A 14643-nucleotide genomic window follows, 5' to 3' on the forward strand; every position below is an offset into this window, starting at 1 on the left:
TTAATATATAATAAGGGTGGGATTGCATTTAAACCTAAACTTTAATGCTTGATTGTTGGAAGGATGGGGTTATTGATTTTAATTATTTAAAAATGTTGTGCCAAGTTAAAAGCGCACTAGAGTGATAGATTTGTCAGATTCAACGAATAATCTTAGAAATTTTGAAGTTTCAGTTTGAAAATTTTCAACATATGGATTTGATTTTTCTCAAACAACCTTTATGCTATTAGTTATGTTCAGGGATCTTTATCAGTAATGTCTAAGCAGCAAGAAACGTTCATTATCTAGCTCGTAATATCATTTCAAAGTTATGCACTAAAATTTATTAAAAAATATCCATAAGTATTGAACTAAGTTCAAATTTTAGCGATGATATTAATACTCATGAATTATAAAACCAACATTAAGATTTATTACAAACTGAGAAAAGTTTACAATCATCGACCTCCTGAAAGATGAGATGCTGCTACTGTAGATGATTGGGATGTTCCATTGTAAGTGGAAGTTGTATACATCATGGAGAAACCATCGAAGCCCTCACCATGGGCAAATGCTAAGCCACTGGAAGAGAGACTGAGTGATGATAGTTCCGGAGAAGGCATATCTCCATCTAAAATCTGAACAACATGGCGCATGGTTGGCCTTGCTTCAGGCTGCGAGTGGGAGCATATCAACCCAAGTTTTAAGACCAGCTCAACTTCCTCAGCTGCATAATCTGAACCCAAATATGGATCCTTTGCCTCAAGAATATCACCTTTGCACCAACAAGAATACACCCAGTCCACCAAGATGACATTGTTTGTTGGAGACTGTAATATTGGCCTTCTTCCACAAGCAACTTCAAGCATAAATGCCCCAAAAGCAAACACATCGGTGCAAGGTGTAGCTCTCCCGGTTCGAGTATGCTCAGGAGCCAAATAACCAAGTGTGCCCATAATGTGAGTTGTTTGTGGTTCAGTTCCATGATCATATAATCTAGCAAGCCCAAAATCTCCCAGTCTTCCATTTAGTTCACCATCAAGCAAAACATTGCTAGCCTTAACATCCCTGTGAATCACAACTTGCTCCCATTCTTCATGTAAATAAAACAATCCTGATGCTACGCCTTTGATGACTCTGAATCTTTGTCTCCAATTAAGGGTGAGCTTTGGCTGGCCATACAAGTACTTATCGAGACTTCCATTTGGCATGTAGTCATAGACCAAAAGTAGCTCATCCTTACGCCGGCAATATCCCAAGAGTTGAACCAAGTTCCGGTGACGGAGACGACCGATACTCACAATTTCTGCTATGAATTCTTTCATCCCTTGTCTCGATTCATGTGAGACTCTTTTCACGGCAACCTCAAGTTTACTGGTTGGAAGAACTCCTCTATAGACTTTTCCAAAGCCACCGGAACCCAATAGCTCCTTGTCTTTGAATCCTTTTGTAGCAACATACAGATCTTTAAACTTGAATCTATGAGGCCCATACTCAAGCTCCCAATCTTCAACAACTTCAGCAAATTTCCTCTTCCTCCTCATGAAATAAACTACACCTGAAACTGCTGCCAAAATCACAATCACTGAAATCAAAGGCAACCCGTTTGTCAAAAGCCTTGATATTTTCTTCGGTCCTACACGAGGAAGCTTTGGAAGCTGAGACAGGGTAAGCTCTCGCGCCTGACCATTCATCTTAAAGCTCCAACCCAAGACATAATGAGATGTGAGAACAGAGCCAGTTGAGGATGAAAAACCAACATACATCCCATTGTTAACTATTGAAGAAAGATCAAGAGGCAAAGATAAAAGTGGAATCTTGGGTTTAGAAAGTCTAAATGGAGCTAAAGTAACATCCATTCGCTTCTCTAGACCATGATATTCGACCCAAACTTGTATCCTTTGCCCAATCAGGCTCAGGTTTCTAAACTGACGGCTTCCATCCTCGTGATATCCTGCCGGAAAAGATAAATTAGACTTTAACCCGTTTATATCAATCCCAACGTGATTGTCGTTGATGTCATCAAACTGGGGACTTAGTAGCGTATCGAATTCTACAGCAACAACGTGGTTTCTACCGTCGCCATTGTTGGACTTGTTGAAGAGTCCGAGATATTGGCCTGGATCAGCTCCGGGGAGGCCCCTGGTTGGTGAAACCACGAAAGCCATTCCGTGTGCGCTGACAGTTGGGTATTGAGGGATAATAGCGAAGACAAAGGTGGTAGAGAAGGAAGAAACAGAACGGCTGGTTGAGTTGTTGAAGTTTACAAGGTGAGGATAGAAAGCATGTCCTTGTTGTCTTTCGGTTTCATTGGTGAGTTTTAGGAGTCCATTGGAAGTGAGCACTGCGATGCCATCAAGGCTTAGATTAGCCAACCGGAATCCATTGTAGATGAAACCAAAATCATCTCTGGCTGCTAAGCTTACCAGAAGAGTTAGCAGAATTGCTAATCTGAAAGTGAAACACATTGCCATAGTCGCTGTTTACTTTGCTTCTCTTTCGGTTTTGTCTTTGGTTCTCTAATATTTGACCTTTATTTATTTATGGATCACGTTATGGTGCTTGAGATCAGTATGAAAGTCCATAGAATCTCTACCATGAAATAGATTTGATTTTGATGACAGATTAATTATGGTTAAAATCCCTGCTGAAAATTGAGATTTAATGTTGTATTTTTATTTTGGAATAATTTGATCATCTTTTATAATATTATTTGAAGGTTGATATTATTGGTTGTTACATGAGTCAATAATAAATTTAAAATGATTAAGATTATTCAAAAATTTATTTATGGTACCACTTTAACAGTAGAATCTAACAATCTAATATAGAATAGCTAGGATTTTACTAAAAACAAAAAAGGAATTTTACCTTTGTTGGCTTAGTTATAGTTAAATGTAAAAGTATTTTCCTGAAATTACTATTGAATTTTTTATACGGTTTAATTTCATTAAAAGGGTAGGTGCATGATAAATAGGGCATTGTACAAGAAAAGGCTCATTTCCAACATTATTTACGGAAATGGGTTACTAAATAAATTATTTATTGGAATGGTCTAAAAAATGCAAAACGCTCCGACGTGAACGCGTTTTCAGGACCAAGCGCAAAAAAGCACGTTGACGTGGGAGTGTTTTACCCTTTGTTAGCAAAAGCGCGCTAACGTGGGAGCGCTTACCCCGTGTCAGCAAAAGCGGGCTGACGTGAGCGCACTTTACACCGTGTTTGATTAGGGTTTTTGGGTTATTTGTATATTAGGGCTTAGGGTTAGGGTTAGTGTTAGTGTTTTTGAAAAAATAAATTAGGGTTTAGGGTTTTTAAAAAAATAAATCAGGGTTTAATTTTTTTAATTGGTAAGTATTGTTCCGGAAGAAATAAATTTGACAAGATGAGATATGAAAAAAAAATTTGATGTGATGTGTTCTGAAAAAATTATTTTGATGAGATGATTTGTTTTCTGTACAGTCAGTAATTGTACAAAAAAAGCTTCCAACTGGACGCTTTTTTGTATAGTTGATTCTGAAAAAATAATTTTGAGAAGATGGTTCTGAAAAAATATCCAGGGATTCATGGGAAATCTAATAGTTAGGGTTGAAAAACGCTTCCAGCAGGATGCACTGTCAGCAAAATTACTAAAAAAGCTCCTAGTTGGATGCTTTTTTCAATAGTTCTGGTGACAGTGCATCCCACTATCCCTTAGGCTATAAATCAGCCAAATTTCATTCTCTTGTTGCATAAGCTATAGCAAGAGAAATTGAAGAAGTTGAGAAGGTATAGGTTGATTTATCGTATTATAATATTTATACAAATCATTATATTTTTGCATAATGTTTTTTGTTTTGAATTTCTTTTGACAGATAATTTGGTTGAAAATGAGTGAATGTATTAGTGCTGTTATTTACTACGACGATGAGGTCCGTGACATAGAGAACGACGTTGGTTTTTTATTGGAGAACACAGCGCGACTGGTTTTTAACCAGAACATAGAATTGACAGAACTTCGTAAAAAAATTAGGCACAAAATCTTCAGAACAACGCCAATGAGAGTTTCGTCTATTAAGTATCGATTTTGTGCTTTGGCTGATCTTGTGACATATGACTCATTTGATATTAAAGGTCCTCGTAGCTTGGAGGCGATGGTGCAGACTCACCTCGCTAGTGAATCACCCTATCTTGAGTTATATGTGAAATTTTTATCGCCAAATAAAACACTTACGACTTTAACATCTTCTACTGTTCGAGAGAAATGCACGACCCTTGCTCGACACTCTGTTAGTGGGAGGCAAAACACGAAACCATCTGTTTTTTGTGGTAGTACAGAATACACGACCCCTACATGACACTCCGTCAGTGGATGTTCGTCGGTCGATGTTTAATGCTGGAAATACTTACTGGGGAATGTCATCAACTTTTAGTGGTTGGTAACCCACATTTGATTGGGGACGTTATGAAACATACACGAGAAGGGATGATGTATTCCCTACGACGTCCACCGGTGAGGGGACCTCCTACGTTGCAGATGTTGGTGGGTCGGATGATGAGTCCGATGTGGATTCACCCTGAGAGCTCGGATGATGAGTTAGATGTTGGTGGGGTGGTGTAGGAACCCGGGTCATACAATGCGAACATGTTCAAATCGAAATAACTCCTAATTTATTAAATGAAACAATAAAAAAATAATTTGTATTATCTCATTCAAAAGAACTTCTATTTTATTAAATGAAATAATATAAAAATAGTTTGTACAAAAATATTCAAAACAACTTCTGTTTTATTAAATGAAACAATATAAAAACAGTTTGTACAAATATATTAAAAAAATCAATGCATGTGCTGGTCGGGATCAGTGCTGGTCGGGATCAGTGCCACATGGGGGTGGTCGACGGTTATGCGATGGATTTCTTTTTGGTTCAGTTTCTAGTGGGGTTGTGGTTGTTCAGGATTAGCTTTTGGTTGTGGGTGTTGGGAGGATGACCCAACTGGATAAAACAAAGATTGCGAAGGTGTTTGCATCACCCACGACGGAGGCGTTTGAATCCCATAAGGCGATAGAGATTGGAAATGAGATGAGCTCCCCGACGGTGCCTCGTGCGGTTCCTCCTACAATAATGGCCTATATATCATCGGTTGAGTCAGAGTCATCGGGAGATGAGATGCACCGGGCCATGTAACACCCCAACTCGATTCCGTCGCCGGATTAGAGTTACGAGGTATTACAGATCAGAACCCAACTCAAATTTTTTTTTTTAATTATACTAACTCAACCACCAAAATTTCATTCCACATATATATATACATATATATAAACAGATAACCAATTAAAATCAAACATGCATCATAAATCAAATTACATATACTAACCATGTCTCAAAATTTCAACCATATCATTATCATTTACCTAATCAAAATTTAATATCATTCAAATTCTTAAAACATTTCCAAACATATATGAATATATATCAAAATCAAGCATATATCCAAACATATATTTGTATACATATTTCATTTCAAGTTACTAACTATACTACATATTACAAGATAGGTGGTACACCCTATTTGGACAACTATTATACATCAATTTGAACAGCATTTATATACCAAACTAAATAGCATTTTCACACCAAAATTTGGACAGAATATTTACAAAATTGGACTGCATTTATACATCAAAACTTGACAGCATATACATATATAATTGGACTGCATTTACATATATATTTGGACTGCATTTGTACATCAAAATTTGACAGCATATACATATATAATTGGACTGCATTTATACGTCAAAAATTGACAGCATATACATATATAATTGGACTGCCTTATACATCAAAAATTAACAGCATATACATATATAATTGGACTGCATTTGTACATCAAAATTTGACAGCATATACATTCATTTACTCTATCAATAAGCCAAACGTAATTTATCACTAACATTTACAAGCATACATCAATTTATAAATCATCCCCTATATTCACTTAACTACTAAATCCAACCAAATCATATATATATTTCATATATAATACATAACCTAGACACTTAACTTAACATTACTTATCTTAATGAATATAACAACTTAATTACTTCAACCACATAATTACCGAAACACTTGAATGAAATCACCATGCACATATATATATACATTACCATATAAATACTAACCATAAAATACTAATCCATGATTAAAGTATGCTTAAACCGTAATTCAGCCCAAAACCGAACACAAACAAGAAAATTAAGCCATTTTCGCATGGCTTAATATTACATAATCTAAATTCAAGCATCTCAGCTACGCTATACATGCCATAAGACCGAATTCAAAATTTACAAAATATCGAGAGGAGTCGATAGTGTGATAATCTTCTCTGACGATCCCCGAGCTCGTAACCAACTTCCAAAATCTATAAAACGAAGAACGACATACACACAGTAAGCTATTTAAGCTTAGTAAGTCATAAGCAAACATTATTCATTTTAACATTAATATTAAACCAACCAAATCAAATATAAATAAACATTTAACTTTAATATCTTAATGCAAAAATACTCCAATTATTGTATACTTATCAAAATATAATTTTAAAAAAAAACTACAATAATAATCCAAACTACCAATGACTTATAAGCACAAACATGCTCACATATTGTTCATATATCAAATAACTTTGTATCATCAATTCAATATACAACTTACCTTAATTTAATAGCATGATATAAATACATACCTGAACACTATTATTATTTCGATTTCACATTCGGTCTTCACTTAACATTGCCCGTTGAACCGTTCGGAATTAAAAAGGATACACGGATAATTAAAACGCTAGTACAATGCCAACGTCCCAGACATGGTCTTACATGTAATCACATACCGATGCCACTGTCCCAGACAGGGTCTTACACAAAAACACAAGTCGATGCCGACGTCCCAGACGTGGTCTTACACAAAAACACATATCGGAGTCCTATGTCATGACATAAGTATCCTATCTATTCCTAGGGTTCGTACGGGGCTTTTACGCGTTGATTATCGATCGAATCGAACTCGAAAGAAAATTCCTATCTTAATAATAATTTTCGGCCAAAACATATAACAAATAAATAATTTAATTTATCACTTATCATTTATATATTCTTGAATTTAACAACATTTAAATGCTTATCGACTTACCTCGGATGTCGTCGACTGCTAAATCGGCTACTCGACCACTTTTGTCTTTCCCCGATCCAAATTCGATTCCTTTAATTCTTGATCTAAAAATATTCAAATTAAGCTTATTTAAACACCATTCTATTCAATTTACCCTAAAAACACATGAATAGGAAAATTACAATTTTGCCCCTAAAATTTCACACTTTTTACAATTTAACCCTTTTTGCTCAAAACACAAAATACACCAATTTTGACCACACTCCTTAAGGACCGAATATTCCTAGTGTCTATACAAGCTCATGCATTTCATTTATTTCACATTATAGTCCTTCAAAAATTTATTTTCTCAATTTAGCCCTAATTACTCAAATTCACCAAAATTTCAAAGACAAAACATGTTAATCTAAAAATTATATTTCATATTTCATCAACTAAAATCATGAAACTCAAACATTCATCAATGGCACATTTCAAAATCATCAACAATTCAAAAAATTAAGGCATGGGTTTTGAAGTATTCAAAGCAACGATCTCAAAAACGTAAAAATTATCAAAAAAACAAACAAAATTCATACATCAATCAAGCTTGCAAGTGCCGAATATACTAAAGCTTTTAAACAATCTTCTTTGTTCTTAGTTTCGGCCAAAAGATGGAGAAATAATGCTTTAATTTTAATATATTAAACATGCACTAACATTAATAATTAGTTTACTTTATTAACCTTTATATAAATATATATATACTTATATTTATATAAGGCTATACTTGTACTTTGCCACCCACTAACTATATTTTGGCCTTATTACATCATAAATCCTCCATTTAATAAAGACAACAACAATTTGGTACCTTTAGATTTAACCCCTAAATTTTCATTTTACGCGATTAAGCCATTTTCTTTAATCAATCTCTCAAACGACAAAATTAAAACACGAAAATTTCACACAATTAAATTCACACATCATAAACACACAAAATAATATTAAAATATTTTTTTTCTATTTCGGATTTGTGGTCCCGAAACCACTGTTCCGATTAGGGTCAAAATTGGGCTGTTATAACTCTCCCCCCTTAGGGATTTTCGTTCCTGAAAATCTTACCGATGAATAGGTTTGGATAACGTTCTTTCATTGTATCTTCTGACTCCCAAGTTGCTTCTTCAACTCCGTGTTTATGCCAAAGTACTTTGACTAACGGAATTTTCTTATTTCGTAATTCTTTAACCTCACGAGCCAGAATGCTAATCGGTTCTTCTTCATATGACATATCAGAGTTAATTTCAATCTCGGTCGGACTAATCACATGCGAAGGATCGGATCTGTATCTACGAAGCATCGAAACGTGGAATACATTGTAAATCTTTTCTAACTCAGATGGCAACAATAATTTATAAGCAACCGGCCTGATACGCTCTATAATCTCATACGATCCAATGAATCTCGGACTTAATTTACCTTTGCGACCAAATCTGAGTATTTTCTTCCACGGTGAGACTTTCAAAAACACTTTGTCCCCTATCTGAAATTCTATATCTTTTCTTTTCAAATCCGTATAGGATTTCTAACGATCCGATGCTGATTTCAGACTGTCCCGAATTACTTTCACTTTCTGTTCAGTTTCTTTAATCAAATCGACCCCGTGTATCTTATTTTCACTGAGCTCAGTCCAATATAATGGTGTACGACATTTACGACCGTACAAAGCCTCGTAAGGTGCCATTTTGATACTAGATTGAAAGCTATTATTATAAGCAAATTCAATCAAAGGTAAGTATCGTTCCTACGTACCTTCAAACTCGAGAATGAAACATCTCAACATGTCCTCAAGTATCTGAATGATTCACTCGGATTGACCATCTGTTTGCGGATGGAAAGCTGGGCTAAAATGTAGTTTCGTACCTAAAGCATCTTGTAATTTCTTCCAAAACCGCGATGTGAACCTCGGGTCTCTGTCCGAAACAATAGAAATAGGTACACCGTGCAATCTCACAATTTGTGAAACATATAATTCAGCAAGTTTATCAAGCGAAAAATCAGTACGAACCGGAACAAAGTGAGCCGATTTTGTCAATCTATCAACAATAACCCAGATTGATCTTTCTTGCTCGGTGACAATGGTAAACCGGATACAAAATCCATCATGACTCGGTCCCATTTTCACTTGGGAATCATAATAGGCTGAAGTAATCCAGACGGTACTTGATGCTCGGCTTTAACTTGCTGACAAATTAAACATTTTGAAAAAAATTCAAAAATGTCTCGTTTCATACCGTGCCACCAATAGTGCTGTTTCAGATCATTATACATTTTCGAACTGCCCGGATGAATAGAAAATCGACTATTATGAGCTTTATTCAAGATCATCTGAATTAACTCTGAACTTTTCGGAACACATAGTTGATTTCTAAATCTCAAACAATCCTCAACATCAACTAAAAACTCTAAATCAGCTTTTAAATCACACTGGGCCCGTTTTGCAATTAAATCATCATCAGCTTTCTGAGCTTCACAAATCAGTTGAACAAATAACGGTTTTGCTTTCAACTCAGCTACTATCGCACCATTATCAGACATAGCCATATACGCGTTCATTGCACGCAAAGCAAATAGTGACTTTCGACTTAGGGCATCAGCAACAACATTAGCTTTTCCCGGATGATAGTCAATCACAAGCTCGTAATCTTTTAGCAATTCTAACCATCGACGCTGTCTCAAATTTAGATCTTTCTAAGTCATCAAATACTTCAGGCTTTTGTGATCGGAATAAACATGACATTTTTCACCAAACAGATAGTGGTGCCATATTTTCAACGCAAATACAATAGCGGCCAATTCCAGATCATGCGTCGGATAGCTCTTTTCGTGCGACTTTAACTGTCTCGAGGCATAGGCTACAACTTTGCCTTCCTGCATCAAAACATAGCCCAAACCATTTAAAGATGCATCACTAAAAATAACAAGCTCTTTACCCGATTCTGGCTGAACTAAGACTGGAGCTTCGGTCAAAAGAACTTTCAACTGATCGAAACTTTTCTGGCATTTTTCTGACCACTCGAACTTAACGTCTTTTTGTAGTAGCTTTGTCATCGGGGTCGCAATCTTAGAGAACCCTTTCACAAACCGTCTATAATAACCAGCGAGCCCTAGAAAGCTTCAAACTTCAGAGAAATTTCTCGGAGGTTTCCAATTAAGTATAGCTGAAATTTTACTTGGATCAACCCGAATACCCGATGCTGATACAACATGACCCAGAAAACTGACTTCGCGTAACCAGAACTCACATTTACTGAACTTTGCATACAATTGTTTATCTCGCAAAGTTTGTAACACAAGTCTCAGATGTTCGGCATGCTCAGTTTCGTCACGAGAGTAGATCAAAATATCATCTATAAATACTACCACAAACCGATCCAGATACTGTCTAAAGATCCGATTCATCAAATCCATGAAAACAGCAGGTGCGTTAGTAAGTTCGAAAGGCATAACCAAGAACTCATAATGTCCGTACCTTGTTCGGAAAGCTGTCTTTGGCACATCAGAGTCTTTAACTCGCAATTGATAGTAACCTGATCTCAAATCTATCTTCGAAAACACTGAAGCCCCTTTTAGTTGATCGAACAAATCATCAATACGTGGTAACGAATATTTATTCTTTATAGTCACCTTATTGAGCTGCTAGTAATCAATACACATTCTCATCGTTCCATCTTTCTTTTTCACAAATAGAACTGGTGCACCCCAAAAAGAGAAACTCGGTCGTGCGAAACCTTTATCTGTCAACTCTTGTAACTGTGCTTTCAACTCTTTTAATTCAGTCGGTGCCATATGGTACGGAGCTATTGAAATTGGAGTCATCCCTGGTACTAACTCAATACCAAACTCTACCTCTCGTGTAGGTGGCAAACCCGGCAATTCTTCAGAAAACACATCTAAATACTCACATACAACTGACAGAGATTCAATCTTCTTTTCGGTCACTTTACTATCAAGAACATATGCAAGATAAGCTTCACACCCTTTCTTCACATACTTTTGAGCCAACATCGAGGATATCACAGCTGGTAAACCATTCAGATCATTAGATTCAATCCGAATAATCTCGTCATTCAGGCACCTTAAATCGATAGTCTTTCTTTTGCAATTAACCACAGCATCTTGTAAAGTCAACCAGTCCATACCCAGAATTATATCGAACTCGTCAAATGGTAACAACATCAAATCAGCTGGAAAACACAAATCTCGAATCGTCAAGGAACAATTCTTACACACTTTGTCGACCAAAACACACCGGCCCAGGGGGTTTGATACTTTAATTACAAACTTAGTACACTCAACAGGTAGAGTCTTACTGAATACTAAGGTCTCACACACATAAGAATGAGTCGAACCAGGATCAATCAACGTAATAACATTGGTATCATAAAGAGTGAAAATACCAGTAATGACGTCTGGGGATGAAGCCTCCTCACGTGCGCGAATGGCATAGGCTCTAGCAGGTGCGCGTGCCTCAGATCTAACAGCTGTATCTCTAGTCCCCCTCTAACTGCCACTCATATTACCCGCGTTTCTGGGTGGTCTACCTCTAACTGCAGTGTTACCCGATCTCGTATTCTGTACTGGATTTTGATCAGCTAACTCTGGGCACTAATGAATGAAATGATCCCTCGATCCACATTTAAAACAGGCTCGATCATGCAATCTGCAATTGCCGGAATTTCATTTACCACAATGTTCACACTCAGGTGGATTTGATCTGACATTACCCACACTCGCTACTGAAGTAGCTCTCGAGCTCACAAGTGGTCTTTCCCGATCCCGTCGTGAATACCCCGCAACAGTCCTTGAGCGGCTAGTATCATCTCGAAACTTCCTTGAGGTTGACTGAAATGACTTACTAAATGATCTTTTACGGGAATCTCTAACTTCAAAGTCAGCTTTTCTCTTCTCTTTTCCGAGCTCCTCGGCTTTACAAGCTCGTTCAACAAGTACTACGAACTCTTTTATCTCAAGTATGCCAACTAACAGTTTAATATCTTCATTCAACCCATCTTCAAATCTTTTACACATAATAGCTTCAGTCGAAACACACTCTTGGGCATACCTACTGAGTCTCACAAATTTTCGCTCATATTCTGTCACTGTCATCTGACCCTGTTTCAATTCAAGAAATTCCTTGCGTTTCTGATCAATGAATCTCTGGCTGATGTATTTCTTACGGAACTCAGTCTGAAAGAATTCCCAAGTCACTCGCTCTTTCAGAACCACCGATACTAGCGTATTCCACCAGTGATATGCTGTGTCCCGTAGCAAAGATATGGTACATTTCAAGCACTCATCAGGGGTGCAAGATAACTCATCAAACACTCGAATAGTATTATCGAGCCAGAATTCAGCTCGCTCAGCATCATCATCATCAGTGGCTCTGAATTCTTCGGCCCCGTGTTTTCGAATTTTATCAACAGGAGCCTTAAGTAATCTCATCGGATCACTCACTTGAGGTATAATAGGAACCGAAGATGGATTAACCGGGGGTGGAGGTTGTTGTGCAGCAGGATTAGTCCGGATATATTGAGTAAACCAGTCGTTCATCATTTGGTAGAAGGCTTGTTTAGCCTCTCCCTCCTGGTTACTCGAGGTTGGTCTAGAATTTACCGGCTCTGTCCCTTGCACGGGAGCAGGCGCTATACTCTCAACATCATCAGCTATGGCTCGATCAGGATCCATTACTATACGAAAACAATTTTTTTTTAGATTTCAGAAGTCATCACACTATCTCAGTATAAAATGTGGCATGTATAGCTAGACTCATACATGCTACGTTAGTCCTAAAATCGACTAAACCGTAGCTCTGATACCAATAAAATGTAACACCCCAACTCGATTCCGTCGCCGAATTAGAGTTACGAGGCATTACAGATCAAAACCCAACTCAAATTTGTTTTCAATTATACTAACTCAACCACGAAATTTCATTCCACATATATATACATATATATAAATAGATAACCAATTAAAATCAAACATGCATCATAAATCAAATTACATATACTAACCATGTCTCAAAATTTCAACCATATCATTATCATTTACCTAATCAAAATTTAATATAATTCAAATTCCTAAAACATTTCCAAACATATATGATTATATATCAAAATCCAAGCATATATCCAAACATATATTTGTATACAAATTTCATTTCAAGTTATTAACTATACTACATATTACAAGATAGGTGGTACACCCTATTTGGACAACAATTATACATCAATTTGAACAGCATTTATATACCAAACTAAATAGCATTTTCACACCAAAATTTGGACAGCATATTTACAAAATTGGACTGCACTTATACATCAAAAATTGACAGCATATACATATATAATTGGACTGCATTTATACATCAAAAATTGACAGCATATACATATATATTTGGACTGCATTTGTACATCAAAAATTGAGAGCATATACATATATAATTGGACTATAGTTATACGTAAAAAATTGATAGCATATACATATATAATTGGACTGCCTTATACATCAAAAATTAACAGCATATACATATATAATTGGACTGCATTTATACATCAAAAATTGACAGCATATACATATATATTTGGACTGCATTTGTACATCAAAATTGACAGCATATACATATATAATTGGACTGCATTTATACATCAAAAATTGACAGCATATACATATATATTTGGACTGCATTTGTACATCAAAATTTGACAGCATATACATATATAATTGGACTGCATTTATACGTCAAAAATTGACAGCATATACATATATAATTGGACTGCCTTATACATAAAAAATTAACAGCATATACATATATAATTGGACTGCCTTATACATCAAAAATTGACAGCATATACATATATAATTGGACTGCATTTGTACATCAAAATTTGACAGCATATACATTCATTTACTCTATCAATAAGCCAAACGTAATTTATCACCAACATTTACAAGCATACTTCAATTTATAAATCATCCCCTATATTCACTTAACTACTAAATCAAACCAAATCATATATATATTTCATATATAATACATAACCTAGACACTTAACTTAACATTACTTATCTTAATGAATATAACAACTTAATTACTTCAACCACATAATTACCGAAACACTTGAATGAAATCACCATGCACATATATATATACATTACCATATAAATACTAACCATAAAATACTAATCCATGATTAAAGTATGCTTAAACCGTAATTCAGCCCAAAACTGAACACAAACAAGAAAATTAAGCCATTTTCGCATGGCTTAATATTACATAATCTAAATTCAAGCATCTCAGCTACGCTATACATGCCATAAGACCGAATTCAAAATTTACAAAATACCGAGAAGAGTCGATAGTGTGATAATCTTCTCTGACGATCCCCGAGCTCGTAACCAACTTCCAAAATCTATAAAACGAAGAACAACATACACACAGTAAGCTATTTAAGCTTAGTAAGTCATA

At 35.8% G+C, this 14643-nt stretch overlaps 1 protein-coding gene across 1 annotated transcript; it reads right to left on the reverse strand.

Annotated features, from left to right (window-relative positions):
- Positions 1 to 297: 297 nt before the first annotated feature.
- Positions 298 to 2658, reverse strand: LOC107899324 (L-type lectin-domain containing receptor kinase IV.1). Its single transcript, XM_016825008.2, has one exon. The coding sequence runs from the start codon at positions 2451 to 2453 to the stop codon at positions 438 to 440; it is 2016 nt and encodes a 671-aa protein (XP_016680497.2). The 5' UTR covers positions 2454 to 2658; the 3' UTR covers positions 298 to 437.
- Between the last annotated feature and the right edge of the window lie 11985 nt (positions 2659 to 14643).

Source organism: Gossypium hirsutum, chromosome D04, assembly GCF_007990345.1.
Source record: "Gossypium hirsutum isolate 1008001.06 chromosome D04, Gossypium_hirsutum_v2.1, whole genome shotgun sequence".
In the NCBI taxonomy this organism is placed as follows: domain Eukaryota; kingdom Viridiplantae; phylum Streptophyta; class Magnoliopsida; order Malvales; family Malvaceae; genus Gossypium; species Gossypium hirsutum.

What these genes read in the sequence shown, in the direction of transcription:
- LOC107899324 (XM_016825008.2), bottom strand. Translation starts at nt 2,453, where the DNA reads ATGGCAATGTGTTTCACTTTCAGATTAGCAATTCTGCTAACTCTTCTG.